The sequence below is a fragment of the Terrapene carolina genome, unplaced genomic scaffold (genome assembly GCF_002925995.2).
Source record: "Terrapene carolina triunguis isolate 2854851 unplaced genomic scaffold, T_m_triunguis-2.0 Scaffold89, whole genome shotgun sequence".
NCBI classification, from domain to species: Eukaryota; Metazoa; Chordata; order Testudines; family Emydidae; genus Terrapene; species Terrapene triunguis.
The window spans coordinates 25,961,138-25,977,147 of record NW_020664440.1 but is presented as its reverse complement, the minus strand read 5'-3'; the positions used below and the strand labels follow the sequence as shown (position 1 = coordinate 25,977,147).

Below are 16,010 nucleotides of genomic sequence, written 5' to 3'. Positions count from 1 at the left end.
GGAATCCTTAAAAGGGCAACAACCTTTTGCTTCTGGCCAGGATACCATGTTGAGCTGTGGTGAGTGCATTGTCTTTAAGAAGATACTCTATCTTAGAGGATTGTGTCATCTTATGATGCAGTAACTGGGGAGTGCAATACTGAAAATATGTAAACCTCTGGTTAGGTCCTTGATTCAGCAAAGCACTTAAATATATGCTTAAGTCAGTGGGACTTAAGCACTCACGAGCTTTTCTGAATCAGGGCTGCAAGAAGCATGTGCCATGTCTATTGTACATTTTATGGCTTGGTGGTCAAAATTGAAAATATCAAATTTGAGCTGCAATGCTTCGCTTTTAGTCACATGATAGTACTTCTATTTCCTGACCAGTGAGTATAACTCTTACAATGAGATTTCCTGGAAGAATTTGCTTCCTGTGAGTGGGCATGTGAATGTCAAATAGGACTATTCATATGAGTAAAGTTGTGCACATGCTTAAGTGTTTGCAGGATCAGGGCATTAATTTGCGAATTTTGAAAAGTCTTAAATTTTACTGGCAGTGCCTGAGCTTAAGAATGGTGCATGGAGCGTGTAGAGTGCAGAGATTTAAAAAAAACCTAATTTGTAGTGGAACATAACCACAAGCCAAATGATATTGCCTTTCTTCACTTTGAATGTGAGCTCCTAAGATCAGGGATTTTGGTTCATATTTGTCTCTATAATATGGTCTAGCATTAAAAAATAATATATTCAACAGTAAGCGTTCATATATTTCTCATATATAAACTCATTTCTCATTAGTGTTTATTTTTTAAAGTGTCCCACCATGATGCTCACATGTCTTTGATAAGTAGTTGTGTATCTTATTACTGTAACTCCTATGCATCCTCCTAGTATTTTAAATGAACTTTGATGGTAAAGTCTTCAGAGCAGGAACCTCACATTACTTATCTGTTCGTGGAGGCACCTAATAATAATAATAATTAATTAATAATATGCTTGCTTCTGTTCCTGATGAAGCTATGGAATGGAATAGAATAATTCTATAGAATAATTAAATATAATTAATAATATGAAAAGGATATAATTCATGATACTAAATTTGATGGGTTCATCCCTAATTACATACTATCGTATTCCTCTTGCCATAATGGGAGTTTTGCCAATTACTTCATTCATAAGCAGCAAGAGTAAACCCTTAAAGAGAGGGAGTCAGATTACAAAACTATAGCCTGATTATGAAAACCTTTATGGCTGAGTGTATTGACTATAATGGGATTATTCATGGTGGGAGGGGAATACACTACCATCTTCAGGACTGATCCCAAAGAAAATACAGTTGCTTTATTATTATTGTAAACACCGATACAGAAATAAAATTCAAAATGTTGACATGCAGAAAAGAACAAAAGGAGGCCGCAAATGAATGGCTGACATGCTTTTGGGATGTATTTGTCTCTCCATACCTGTCTAATTCTTATTCATGCTACCAAGAGTTACTTGTGCATAAACGTGCATTGAAAAGAGAAGAGACCACAAAGTAGGATTCGTCCTCATTTGTTCCTGTGAAAGGGCAGTTTGCTGTTTAGGGATAGCCGTATGCATGTATATAAAGTTAAGCACATGCTTACATGGTTTTCTGAATCAGGGCCTAAGAAGAGCTAGATTATTCAAGTTCTGTTTAATTTTAGTTGAAGGAGGCTAGCTCTGGGGACCTAAAACTAGAGGGGACTAGGGACATATCACTAGTTTAAAATAAGGTCTTTTTGGTTATACTATTTGCTGTTATGTATGTTTGAGCAGTTTTGGTTCCTTTCCCCACAGTGGAAAGGATGAATACATTTTATTCTATTTTTCACCATTGGCGTTCTGGATCTAACAGATCCATCTCAGTAAAAGTGTTTTTGCATTAACTAGTTCTCCAGTACCCAACTGAATACCAAGGAAATGTACAAAAGCCAGAAAAAATGGAGTATGCATCAAGTTACAAGTTGTCAGAATTTCAAGTAACTTCCTTTTACAATTCTACTTTCTTGCAGAAATACAAAGAATACGAGAAGGATGTTTCAATAGAAGAAATTGATGGCCTTCAGCTTGTGAAAAAGCTAGCAAAAAGTATGGAAGAAATGTTTCATAAAAAGTCTGAAGCTGTACGGGTAAGTAGCAGATCATTTTGCTTTAATATTTTGTGCAGTTGTACAAAATGTGTCAGTAGCTTAGAATGTTGCATCCATGGTAATTGAAGGTGATGGTGTAAAAAGTACCAAAAGACTTCAGAAGTGTTTTTAAGGTCCAGCTCTCAGAAGTAGATGAAAGTTGATAATACTATCAGTAAGATAAATTTGGCAGCGCATTTACCTATGATAATCATGTAAAAGCTTTGCATATGTGGCAAGCTTTGAAGTACCAGTTTATTACAAATATTCTTAGTGTCATATTTGCTGATAAAATAATGGTATATATATATCTGTATATCAACAAAACAAAACCAAAGCAGAATTAATTGCAGTACCCTATAGAACTATAAAAAATAATATTTGAAGGGATCTGCCTAGTCTAATCTCCCTTGATTGAACAATCTGATTCCCCTTCCCCCCATCTGTGGTAAATGTGTAATAAAGGGTGGCAAATGTGTCTACTGTACATCATTTTCTGCTTGTCTCATATTGCTGAAACTCCTTTCCACAGCAATGTTTATAACGGGTGGAGTGGCAATTTGTGTTTTCAGAGTCATATATGCTGATTTTAGTGACAAAAATCAATGTTTTTACCACTTTTGATTCCCGTTAGCTTTGCACAACCCACACAGTTGAGAGAGTGAGCTGTATTCTGTTTCTTCTTGGGTATCATCAACAATTGTTTATTAACTTCCATTCGTTTATACATGTGCAAAATGCCACCCACCTGCATACATGGGTAGGGGAAATCGATGGGGCCAGCGGTGAAAGGGGGTCATTTCCAGAGGCATGGGATGGAGACCCTCAGCAAGGGACAAAAGGTAGCTCCTCCTCTGGGAGTCTGTGGCATTCATTGGCTGGCTGGGGAAGAGGGGTGCCGATTGGCCAGCATTTCCCAGCTCCCAGGACTTAGCCCAGTGCATGGGCCATGTGGAACCTCTTTTGGCTCTGTTCCAGCAGAGTTACTCACCAGCTTGCAGCAGCAATCCTCGTCCTCCTCCTCAGGATGTAAAAGAAGATGGGTGAAAGTGAATAGACAGGTCACCAAGATATTCCTGGACATAGGGGGTTCAGTGATACAGCACAGGAACATCTGTTTCAATTGGCCAGAAGTTTTCCAAGTTGATTGTGTACATTTGTTAAATGGAGGTGCTGACATAGGGGTACACTCAGCGGTTCTCAAACTGTGGGTCGGGACCCCAAAGTGGGTCAGGACCCCATTTTAATGGGGTTACGAGGGCTAGCGTGAGACTTGCTGGGGCCCAGGGCTGAAGCTGAAGCCTGAGGGCGGCGGGGCTCAAGTTCTGTCTTCCCGCCTGAGGTCATGTAGTAATTTTTGTTGTCAGAAGGGGGTCGTGGTGCAATGAGGTTTGAGAACGGTTATGAGGGTATGTATTGGGCAGGAATTGATACCAGGAGATGTGGGGTGTGGTTGTGTGTGTGTGGGGTGACAAAGATAGTCACTGGTTCCCCCTGTGGTTAGTTTCCTGTGCAGTTAAGAGAGGTAAAAGACCTGAAATTTTGGTGATGGGCCTTGGGCTCATGTGATAGGGTGAGACCTTGTGGCCCTCTCGGGCTGAGGTCCTTGCCCTGCTGCACCCTCTGTCTCCTTCAGGGACAGAGGGTGCTAGGACTCAGAGGGAGCTGAGTCATGCGGGTAAGCTGAGGAGACTCTACCCCACATTATGGGTAAGGTACCCAGCACTGGAACCAAATAAATGGCTAGTATAGGAGAGTATCGGTGGTGGGTGGGTAGCTCCCCTCCCTTGTGATAAAGTTTAATAAAAGTTGTGGCCTGCCACTAAATTCTATGCATTTTGTCCTCATTTTGCTGCTGTGTCCACATCAATGCACTGAAGGTCCTGCGGTTCCAGAAGTGTCACTGAAAGCAGCAGCTGAAGACACTGGAGTTTCACTGGTGTGACTGAAGGCAAAATTTGACCTGTAGAACTGTTTTTCTTGTGCATTATCAGAAAAAGTAAAGAATTCTGCTAGACTTCCAGATTCAAGGTTGAGTTTTCTGGGTTGACTGTAAAATAAAATGTCTTTTAACCTATAAACTGAGCACACTTGACAGGGAGGCTCTGAGAGATAATATACATGACACCCCACAATGCTATTTTTACTGTCCCTTTTTAGAGCAGAACCTGCACTTGAATATCTTCTGCAGGGAGTTGCACAATATTGACTGTGAAGGGATCAGTTTCCTTATTTCCTAGCAGAAGGAGTACTGCTTTGAGATCAGGAAATGTGGGAAAAAAGCATCAAGAGAGCTCCACTAAAGCACTTCAGTGCAGCACTGATATTTGTAGCTAACAGAGAGTCGCAAACTACAGGTAATGAAAGACAATGTCTGTTTACAGGAATGGGGAATCAGTAGGAAAGAGCAGTTGGTGTCTCAGTTACAGCACTGCAGTGCATGCTCTCTAATTTGAATTTGTGTGGTGTTTAGAAATGTTTTATAGACATGGTCTTGATATCTCCTTTTATAGACATAGTCTTGATATCCAAGAAATAATGTTTTATATGGACCGTAATGGATTGCTCTGAGTAACAGTCCGCCAGAATTCTATGAAATTAAAGCATGAATACAGTATGGTGAGAAGAGGCTTTGGTGCAATAAAAGGTGGCTAGAACCCAGAGTTCCCGATACACATATGTCTTGTTCTCCTTAATCTTTAAGAAAAAAAAGTTTGCAAAACCATATTTGGAAGTGGTTTTATTATTATTGAAAATCTGCTTAGCTCTGATTGCAAGATAATAGCTTTACTGGAAACAGTTACATAACATGTAGCCACCTTAGATATTTTGAGGTGACAGTTAGAGGGATGAATAAGATGCTTATTCCTGCTGAGGCTTAGTGAGTGACTGCTATGTTTTTGAAGTTATAATAATACATTTATAATGTGAAGGATGGCAGTTTGCCAGTTGCACTTCTTGAAAAGCTCTGAAATCCTGTAGTACAATGCTAGTTCTACACAACTTGTATCTTGTGCAGCAAATCTACAGTTAGCTCATCTATGCTTCCCCTTGAGACAAAAAGCATGCTGCATTTAACTGATCCTGGAATAATGTTTTTTTAATGTAAATATTGCAGGATTCTGGTATTTATTTAGATTAATAAGAAACCGGTACAAGAAGAACCTATGCCAAAGATCAATGCTCATTCCAAAACCTAAATTTCAAAATTGCAACCAAAATATTAACTTCTAGAGCTCAGACACTCATAATCCAGTAAGCCCCAATATAATGGAAACACTCCAGAATTCCCCCCGTCCGACATAATTGGGGCATCCATCAACAGGGTTCAAAATCCAAATATTCATACCATGTTGCTGCTCTAGTGGTACCACAATTTGATCCAGTCCTAATTACTAATTGAATTAACTGCAAGTAGTCATCTCTGCCAGAAATCTACATTTTGATTTAAATAGTATTTCAAGTGACTGGCACATAATAATTATTTCAAACAGCATATTTTCAGCATTTGGCAGAAATAGTGATCGGAGGCAGTCATCATTCAGAAAATCCTAGTAATGTAGACTGTTTAATCTGTGTGAAATAGGTCCTGATAAAACTTGAAAATACAGAAATAGAGTAATTTAAAGTCCTTCAGATATTTTTTAAACGCATCAACTTGTTCTCAGCTACTAATCAGTGTTGAACATTTTTCCTCCTTTTATATCCTGGCTTGATTTTATCTTTCTTTCTCATCACTTTTCATAGTGATTAGTTGATTCAGTGTGATTTTTATCATACTCATCCACTACTTGAATTACTTTTCAGTATGCAATTATCCTATCACAGAAAGTCCTATTTTCATGCTGTCAGATGTGTAAAGTAAATGGGAAACTGAAAGTGCTAAACCTTTTGTCATCTACTTGGTGAGGTATGTTTTTATAGGTAACTTTCTTTATTATGCTGAAAATTTACAAATAATTCTAGATCTAGTTAACATTAATGTATGGTTGCTGTAGTTAAGGATGTTCTCATTAACTAATATATCCCGGATGATTAATGCAATAGTTGGTAGTTGGGTTAAGATTTAGTAATTTTGTTGTAAAAATTGTTGTGCAATGCTTAAGTTGAAGTGAAACTAAGTGGGACTGATACAATGCTGATCATTTTTAATTGTCTTTATAATTAGGGTGACCAGGTAGCAAGTGTAAAAAATAAAGACAGGGGGTGGGGGGTAATAGGTTCCTATATAAGAAAAAGCCCCCCAAATCAGGACTGTCCCAATAAAATTAGGACATCTGGTCACCCTATTATAATAGTGAAGAACATGTTCTAGTGCAGTGGTTCTCAGCCTTTCCAGACTGCTGTATCCCTTTCAGGAGTCTGATTTGTCTTGCATACCCCCAAGTTTCACTTCACTTAAAAGCTACTTGCTTACAAAATCAGACATCAAAAAAAAGTGTCACAGCACACTATTACTGAAAAATGGCTTCCTTTCTCATTTTTACCGTATAATTATAAAATAAATCCATTGGAATATAAATACTATACTTACATTTCAGTGTATAGTATATAAAGCAGTATAAACAAGTCCTTGTCTGTATGAAATTTTAGTTTGTACTGTAAAAAATAAGGACAGGGGATGGGGGGGTAATAGGTTCCTCTATAAGAAAAAGCACCCAAAATCAGTAATGACTTCAGTAGTGCTTTTTCTATAGCCTGTTGTAAAACTAGGCAAATATCTAGATGAGTTGACATACCCCCTGGAAGACCTCTGCGTATCCCCAGGGGCACGGGAACCACTGGTTGAGAACCCACTGTTCTAGTGTATCTCAAAGTCATCTACAGTCAGGCTGGGAAAAATCTTACTGCTTATACAAATGGGACAAATATATTGGGCAATTAAATAAAGGTTTAATTTTCCAGTCAAGCCAGTGTAGGTTGTGTATTAACTTCTACAGTCTTGCAAATTTTACTCCTGGGGGAATTCTGTGCCAAAAAAATAAAAATTATGCACACTGTTTTAAAATTATGCATATTATATTTGTCAAAATAACATATTATCACACCAGTTTCAATTATTTTGGTAATTCATTTCAAAATACCTATAAGCAACTATGTCTGTAACAATACAGACACAAAAATATTCCTCTAGGAGTAGAGACTTAAAGAAATCCTTACAACAGCCCAGTTCCTGTTTCTATGCCCTCTCCCCTCCCAAGAGCCCATCAGGACAACCATGCACCCACACCCGCTACCCATCCTGAGCCCAGCTGTGGGGTGTCCCCACAGCCCAGACACTCGCACTCTGTACCCCTCAGAGCCCAGGGATCCAGAGAGAGAAAAGAGCCTGATGCTGAGTCCAAGGCTTGTATGGAGTTTCCTGCACGCCGCCTCCTTCCTTCTGGGCATGCCGGGAACTGCAGCTGTTGGGAACCCTCCAGCTCCCTCCTCTTCCCCAGGGTAGTGTCTTCTATTTTCAAGCTGGGCTCTGCTGGGTTCAGCGCCCCCTAATGGCAGCCAGCAGCTATGTAGTCCATTTCTATGGGGGGAGATAATTCTGCACATAACATTAATTTCTGCACAAATTCTGCATTTTCCAGTGGCACAGAATTCCCCCAGGAGTAAAATTTAGCAGTAGCTGCAGGACACTGTTTAATTCAATTGTAAGAGAGGGAATATGGGTAGCAAGCTATACACTGGCAGCAATGCAAAGGGAAACAGCAAATGCCTCAGCCCTAGGCCCCTTTGATGGTCAAACTCAGAGCAGCTGACCACGTCTAACCAGCCCACTTCCTCCCAGGAGTCCCACTCTTGCAATGTTAGGTTGCCTTTAGGCGATCTTATATTGATTTATCAAGTTATGGTAAAATTGCAGCCAGTTGGCCAAATTTAATGTTTGTCAGAAGTCCCCAAACTGTGGGGCGTGTCCCCGTAGGGGGTCATGGAGGAACATTTGGAGGGGTGCGTCTGGGGCCTGGGCCAGCCCGCACAGGGGGCGGGAAGGGAGCGCCACCTAGCTGCCGGCCCCGCAGCTGAGGCTCTGTCCCCGGCCCTGCCCCCAGCTGTGGCCCCAGACTTAGCCCCCTCCTGGAGCTGTGACCAGCACATTCCTGTGGCCCGCGCCGGTTTCCGCAGCTCCCATTGGCCGGGAACGGCGAACTGCAGCCACTGGGAGCTGCGGGCAGCCAGGCCTGCGGGCAGTCAATGTAAACAAACTGTCTTGCGGCCTGCCAGGGGTTTACCCTGATGGGCCGCAGGTTGTCCACCACTATTATGGGTAGTAGAAAATAAACAAACAAACCAAAGAGGATACAGAGAGTTTGTGAAGGGTAGTATATAAAGTGCCGTAAAGTCAACTTTATTATTAGGGAACATTCCATCAGCTTTTACTAAAACTTGGGATACATCATTAATTAGCTTTTTAGTATTAAAGTTCCACTGTAAGTAAACAGAATCCTATCAAAATGATTCTTGCTTTACATTTATAAGATGAGAAATCAAATATTGAGGAATGTTTTGCTTTAAAATAAATATCCTTGACTAGAAGAAAATGTGTTAAATTAAAACAATTTTTATTAAGTTTTTTTCCTAGTACAGCTACGTGGTGTTCATTGCAGAACTGATTCCCATTATAGTTGTACTGTGAAAAGTAATTGCTGTTGTACAGTAATTCAATTTTTGTGCATTCACGCATCAGTAAACCAGTGGGGTTTATCTAGAGAAACCTGGGACTTTAAAGCTTTCTATCACAAAATTTCACATGCATAGACATATTTTTCCAAGAAGCAAAATATCAGCATTTGCATTTAATAAACATTTACAACAGAGTATGGATTTTTCCACAGATGATTTTTACATCAATCTTTGAAACTGCTAAGAGATACTATTAGGATGATTTTGTTTTTATATGCATATAGTATATGAGGGGTGTGTGTGTGTGTGTGCATATGAATATAGTATACAAATATTGACTAGCTCCAAAGAAAATAACAGTAAAATAGTGCCCAAGTTATAACTGGTTATTAAAAACAGGGATTAGAATATCTTGGTGATGAATGTAGAATGAACATGGATGGATGAATAGACAGACAGACTGTGGTAAATAGCCCAAAGCTTAGGGCAATAGTTCATAACTGAAGGAACTATTTTTACCCATAGGCTATATTTTACAGTGTGCGCCCTGAGCCAATTTGTTTGATAAAGCTCAGGAAATAATTCACACTGAATAATTTATTCAGTGAATGTAGCCTTTATTTACAAATTGTCCCCAAGCAGCTTACAATTTTCTTGAATGTATTTAGTATTTGAATAATTTTTGGTCTGTAAATTGTTGGCAAGCACTTTGAGAGTATTCAGTATTCTAAATTCAAATGTGTTTAATTTTGATTGGACACATAAGATGTGGTTTCTTTTTCCTGATTGGATGAGGGTAGCTTTTCGATCAGGCCCCTATGTACATGCTTGAATTTACAATTTTCCTTCTGCTATCTCTGTCAATTTGCGTTCTATGAATATTTTTTATTATTCACTTAAAGTTTGCTGTTTCTAAATAATGCCACTGAACTTGTTCACTAGAATATTCACAGAAAGCAGACTGAGATAAAGCTCAACAAATCCAAAGAAGATTCCATTTTTGATGTATTCATTGTGTGTCTTTTGCAAGATTAACTCGGCTCTATTAATTTATTGGGTTGCACTTTAGAGGTTGTCTTCTTCACTAGCTTCATCCTCAGCAGCAATAGTGTTCAGAACCCACCCCTCATTGATTGTTGGATATGGAAGCTTGTGAAGGATGTGTGGCAGTAGGGATGTGGGCGAGAGAGGTGGCTCCTCTCCAGTTGTCCTAGTGTGTTTCTCTCTCTCTCTCTCTCTCTCTGAGCCTATTGGAGTTGAAGAGAGAGAAGAGGACATGATCGTACCCTGAGGTGGAAGTGGATGGGTACCTCCACTTATGGGAGGAGATGGAGAGCCTGTGGAACCCAGTTAAAGGTTGGAGATGAGAGCAGATGGGAGCCTGTCGTGAAACAGATTTGGGGAGTGTGGGGAGGAAGCTGTAAGGAAGAGAGTATATTTTGGAGATCCTGCAAAATTGTAGGGGAGATGGAAAAATGAAAGGGAAGAATAGCATGGTGATAGAGGGACAGAATATGTGAGAATAGTAGGAGAGAAAAGCATGTGATAAATGGAAAAAAAAAGGAAAACTGTTTTAAAAAAAATAGAATAAAACCCTCACCATACAACTTTGTTAGTGAATTTAACTTAATTCATTTAGATGGTATTTTATTATTTCCATGACAGATGTTATATATCTCTTTAAGTTTGACTGAAAGATGTTTGGTCTTAAAATAGCTGTCAATTTACTTTTGGTTTTGTAGATACATGACTGGAATTATTTGTGTTGTCTACATTTTTATTTGTAATTCTACTTGGTGTTTTTCATTTGTTTTGTTTTTGTCCTGTTCTTTCTCCGGGCAATTTAGATATCTCTTCAAAGTGGATGTTGTGTGACTGTAATTTTGAAGTATGATTGGGTTTTTTCCCTTGCTGCTACATGAACTTGTTATAGACACCTAATTGAGTGCCAGTTCAGTTTCCTGAGTCTAGCAGTGAGTTTTTGATCACATATATCCCATTGAGGAGTGCTGTATCAATCCTCTTAAGTGCTACAACAGCATTCAAATTGGCTAGGCTTGGTGATTTGCCTTGAATTCTACACTCCCTGAATGCTGCTAAATCATCTCTGCCTAGGATTACTTTTGTCCCCTGGCTCTCAATGGTAGTTTTTAAACGAGCAAATCAAATGTCTTTGAAATGCACCAGATTGCCCAAAAGAACATGTTTAAAAATAATATACAAGAGCTTTAACCTCCTCTCTGCAAATGGTTCTGTTTTCTACACTGTCGGTATAGATGCTCTTCATTTTGAAATAACAATGCTGGCCGTTGTGTATGATGGATTTTTCCAGGTCTAATCAGGGCCACCTTCTTTTTTTTATTGTGATGCTACTCTGAAAAGTGGCTGTGTAAAAATGTCTGCTGTTTCTTAAAGATGTTAGGATCAAATTTGCTCAGTAAGTAAATGGAAAAGTTGGTTTATGTAACTTCGAGCCCCTCAGGGCTCTGAAAGTCAAACTGAGTTCTTTCCTGCTGACGCACAGACTATTAATAGAAAAGGATCTATGGGTAAGGCTAAGATTTTGTCCCGGATATTTTTAGTAAAAGTCACGGACAGGTCACGGGCAATAATGAAAAATTCACGGAAGCCCGTGACTTGTCTCTGACTTTTACTAAAAATATCCATGACAAAATGGGGAGCCTGGGCAGCTGCGCCAGGGCTGGGAGCTCCAGGTGCCCCCTCCGCTGGCGGCTCTGAGCTGCAGGGGTCCCCCCTGCCTCCCGCGGGGGCCCGGAGCTGCGGGGATTCCCCCTGCCGCCAGCAGCTGCCAGGAGCTCCCCTGCTGCCTGGGGCGGCTGGCAGTGGCAGAGGATCTCCCCTGTTGCCCGAAGCGGCGGGGGGTCTGCCTGCCATCCACAGCGATTAGGAATTGCAGGGGGCTCCTGTCACCTGGGCCAGCGTGGGTACCCCACAGCTCCCTGCCAGTGCTGGCTGAAGTCACGGAGGTCTTTGGAAGTTATGGATTCCGTGACCTATGTGACTAAATCGCAGCCTTATCTATGGGTAAATTGCACAGATGTATATGAAGGCAGAATTTACTCCCCTTACTTATGTCTGTGAATCCCCATTGTCTTTGGTAGGCTTGCACAAGGGTAGCCAAGGGCAGAATTTACTGCATTGTAAATCTTGTTAACAATTTTGTTGATGTGATACCAACTCCTTTCTCAACAGAAGTCTTGGCTTTATGTGGCGAGTAGGACTAAAAAGTAATAAAAATATTTCTACTTGCTGAAGCAGATATGACTGAATATGTAAGGAGTAGATCTGTTGAGTAAAAAGGTGCCATTTTAACATAGTTAGTTTTCTTACCAAAACCAAATTGAAGGCTTTAGCACCATGGTGGTTGTGTTTTTTGGAATGTTCAGTATCACATCAATCCATTCTGAACATGAGGTGCACTACGCATTCATAATCTTGGGAAGCAGTTAAAAAGCTTGATTTGTATACATACTTCATATTATCATATTGAATATGTATTTGACTTATATGGGTAGTAGCATTTGGAGGTGGAAGTGAGTCTACCAGTCACGCCTCTTATATGTAGGATGGGACAGCTAGCCAGCTGTCTACCTCCTAGAAATACTGAAGGGGAGTGTGATGTAAGAACACCAGTCCTTCCTCCTTGGTAACAAGGGAATGTGTGGGGGAGGGTCTGGTTTATCCCAACAGGCAGTCAGCCCTCTCTAGTGCAGACAGAGTTAAATATAAAATAATCAATTTAATATTGCATCCACTTAATTTTTTATCCGATGAGTGTGTATACATTATATGCATTTGAGTCCCTTTCAGCTGGGACCTCTTAAAACTTAATGATTTTGTACAAATGAGATCTTTTAAAATTTGTATTGTGGGGGAAGTGAGGAAGATTAAGCTCATGTCCAAAATGAAATGTCACTTCTAATCACGTTTTCCATACCCAGTGTGTATTTTATTACACCCTATTTTTTATTCTGTTTAAAATGATTTCCTGTCTCTTTGGTCAAGGCTGGATTGGAAACAGCATCCTTGAGAAGAAAAGCAAATGATCATTCATGCTTTGTATCTGTCTAAAATTACAATACAAAAAGAATGCCCTGAACCTGAAAATTAATTACACCTTACCAAACTCACTATGTCCATGTGTATAATAAACACATGATCAATGCATTAATTATATGCCCTGATTCAGGTAATTTGCACTTCCAGAATTAGAACAGGGGAATGTGAACATCAGCATGCATTATATAAGATAGTGTTGCGTTTGGATCATTAGCAAAGATAAAATGGTACAATGCAACATGTGCTATTTTGATATTTTTTAAATATTTAAGACAGTATTTTTAATAATCAGACTAGATGAATAAATAATGCTATTAAATTAATACAACTGCTGGAGGAAAGAATCGTAAATGGGTTGGAGGTGGAAGGAAATTATGGTGTATCAACCTAATGTCACTATAAATAGTTCCAAATGACAGAATAAATACATAATGAATAAAAGAGAGACGACTATAATTGTATTAATTAATGCCAACAAATTAAAGGTTTTCAGCAATATTTTTGTATGCACATTTAGTATTTTAACTCTAATTGTTCCTCGTTGGTTTGATATTGGATTTTTATTCGCAATTTGCCCAATCTCCCATACAGAAGTGACAAATCTCTGTTCTGAAAAGAGTTTAGACCTTTATTTACATTTGGCAAATTAGGACATATTGGGAAAATGAAAAGGTGGTTAGTAATTTATTGATGATTTATGGTGCATTCAGCAGCGTACTACACAGCCCTTGATAACCATATCTTAAACAGTATTTAAAAACACAGCAAATATTTTTCTTGTTTACTGCTACCGGGCTGCTTAACGCTTTTGCAAATATGGAAAAATAAAAACCTTGTTCATATAAAGTGCCAGTCAGTGCCTTCAGTTGCAATTGTTTCCTAATTTACTTGGGACACATTTTTCTTTGATGTTTGGATTTGCAGTTCATTTAGCTCCCCACCAATTACATGCATGTGTGGACAGATGTTTTTGAGTCATACATAAGAAGTGAACTCTGAGATGGAAAGGAATCAGTTGAAAAAGGATACTTTCACCTCTCGAACTACTGTTGTAATTATAACATCCACAACAATAGAAATTAGGGGCTTTATAAGTTACTACAGTTCCAAGAAAATAATAGTTGGCATGTCAGTGCAGTCATCTCTTAATGATTCACAAACGTTAACAAATTTATTGTGATAGCCTAGAGAGAAGTTTTGTCTGCCAACCCAAAATGTTTGCAAATCATGAGTCAGGACCACAAAATCAAGAGCCTTACCCAAAGCTGTGCTGCCTCCTAGAAGGTGCTTTCTGAAATAATAAATTTGGGTTTCTCTTTATTTGACCTCGTTCTGAGCCTTTAGGGTGCACGTGGTTCGTGTTTTCAAGTTTTTCTCTGTAACCTTCAGGGCCAGAAATGTACCTTTTTAAAAGAAATTCAAAGGAGATTTTCACATAATCACTTAATTCTAGGATCTGAGACTTTAAGAAAAATATCAAATATTGCAAGAGTCATGACAGAATCGTGAGAGTTAGCACTAATGGCCTGTCCTCTGTCTCAGAAGCTAATAGTCATGTTGGAGCCTGTTTGTGTCCGTCTGAAAGAGAGAATCCCTGTTCCCTAGCATTCTGTATCTGCTCCCATTTACATTACTCGCTCTCTAGAGGAGATAGGTTTGTCTGAACTTTTGCTTGGCCACCCTGAAACCTCAGTCTGGGCCAGATTTGTGTCATTTAGTCACTGACACACAGTGAGGCTGCTGCCAATTACCATTACACAGGGATGTGGTGGTGCCGCCTGCTCCGTGTGTGTGTGCTTTGAGAGTGGGATGGGCAGATAGAGCCGAGGATCTGCCTCCTCCATGCACCCACTGGAATGGATGTGAACTCCCTGGAGCACATGTGTGCTGCTATTCTGCCTAGCCTTTGCTGAGGAAGCATGCACCCTTCCCCTTTGTCCTTTCTATACATCAAGGACTGTCTATCTCTCTTTGCATTTACAGTCTGAGCCTCATCTGTCAACCCTTACTCATATGAGAGATCCTTACTCGTACTAGTAGCACCATTAAAGTTGAGAAACTTTGTGTGATACACCTTCCTGAGTGACAGCTGGGTAACCTTAAGAGTATTGGTAGATCTTTGTCTAATTCAAGTGTCTCAGGGAGCCCAATTATCATGGATCACAAAAGGCTGTTCTCTGGACAGGTAATATAAATAGTCCATCTGTCCTTTCAAACTCAGACTCAGTGAATTTCAATTGTTTTGATTTTTCATAAGATAGAAAGAAAAATAATACAAACTGCAGGAAGGTCGTTCACATGCATCATAGTCATTTATCCATAATAGTTAAGAATTCATTCATCCTAAGCACTTTGAATCAGTAGAACTTTGCAAAATAACCTTTCCCCTTCACAGTGATCTTACTCTCTGCAATTCCAAAGCACTAACCTGTAATAGTGAAAATCTAATAAGTATGTATTTTTTCAATGTTGGAAACTGGATATTATTTCCTATTGACAGTGTTAGGAAATTTGGGGTATGTACTTATCTGGATTTTCTGAGTTATGTACATAATCCCTTATATTCAGTATCAAGATAGCACTATATTCTAAACTACACATTTTCATTGCTGCGGGTATGTTATTCTCATTAATGCTATATCCACCTAAAACATAAACACCTGAATAACAGCCAGTATTTTGATTGTCCCAAATTTTAAAAAAAAAAAAGTCTAACCTTTGTTAAGGAAGTTTTTGAATTTCTCTAGCATGTTCAAATATAGAAAAAAATTCACATAAGTAGGAGGGAAGAGAGAGCAGAGACTTGGAAGAGGAAAACTAAAAGCTTTTGCAGTTAGAAATGATTATTCAGGATTCATCTCCAGTACTATAAAAGATGTGAAAAATGCTTAAAGCTGCTGCATTAAAATATAGAACACTTATCTCCACAAACAGGCAGAGGAAAAATCAAACTAACCACCTCACAAAATAAGTCATTTATCAAACTTCACTGCAGAAATGTGTAACATTAAGCCTTCATCATCGACAACATAAAAAAGCTCTGCACACAGCAGGAGGGAAAACAATAAAGGAGTGACTTTTAAGAAGAATTAACAAGAAGAAATTAGCCCCATGTATCCTGCTTTTTTATCACAGTTTAGGGTATTAGCATATTTTAATATTTCCCATTAGCATAACTAA

General features: G+C 39.2%; 1 protein-coding gene across 1 annotated transcript in view; it reads left to right on the top strand.

Annotated features, from left to right (window-relative positions):
- CACNA2D3 (calcium voltage-gated channel auxiliary subunit alpha2delta 3) overlaps positions 1–16,010 on the top strand; it is a 734,667-nt gene that overhangs the window by 171,359 nt on the left and 547,298 nt on the right. The window contains exon 3 of the mRNA XM_024221093.3: positions 2,019–2,135. Coding sequence (XP_024076861.2) covers positions 2,019–2,135 — 117 coding nt within the window. The remainder of the gene's footprint in view (positions 1–2,018; positions 2,136–16,010) is intronic.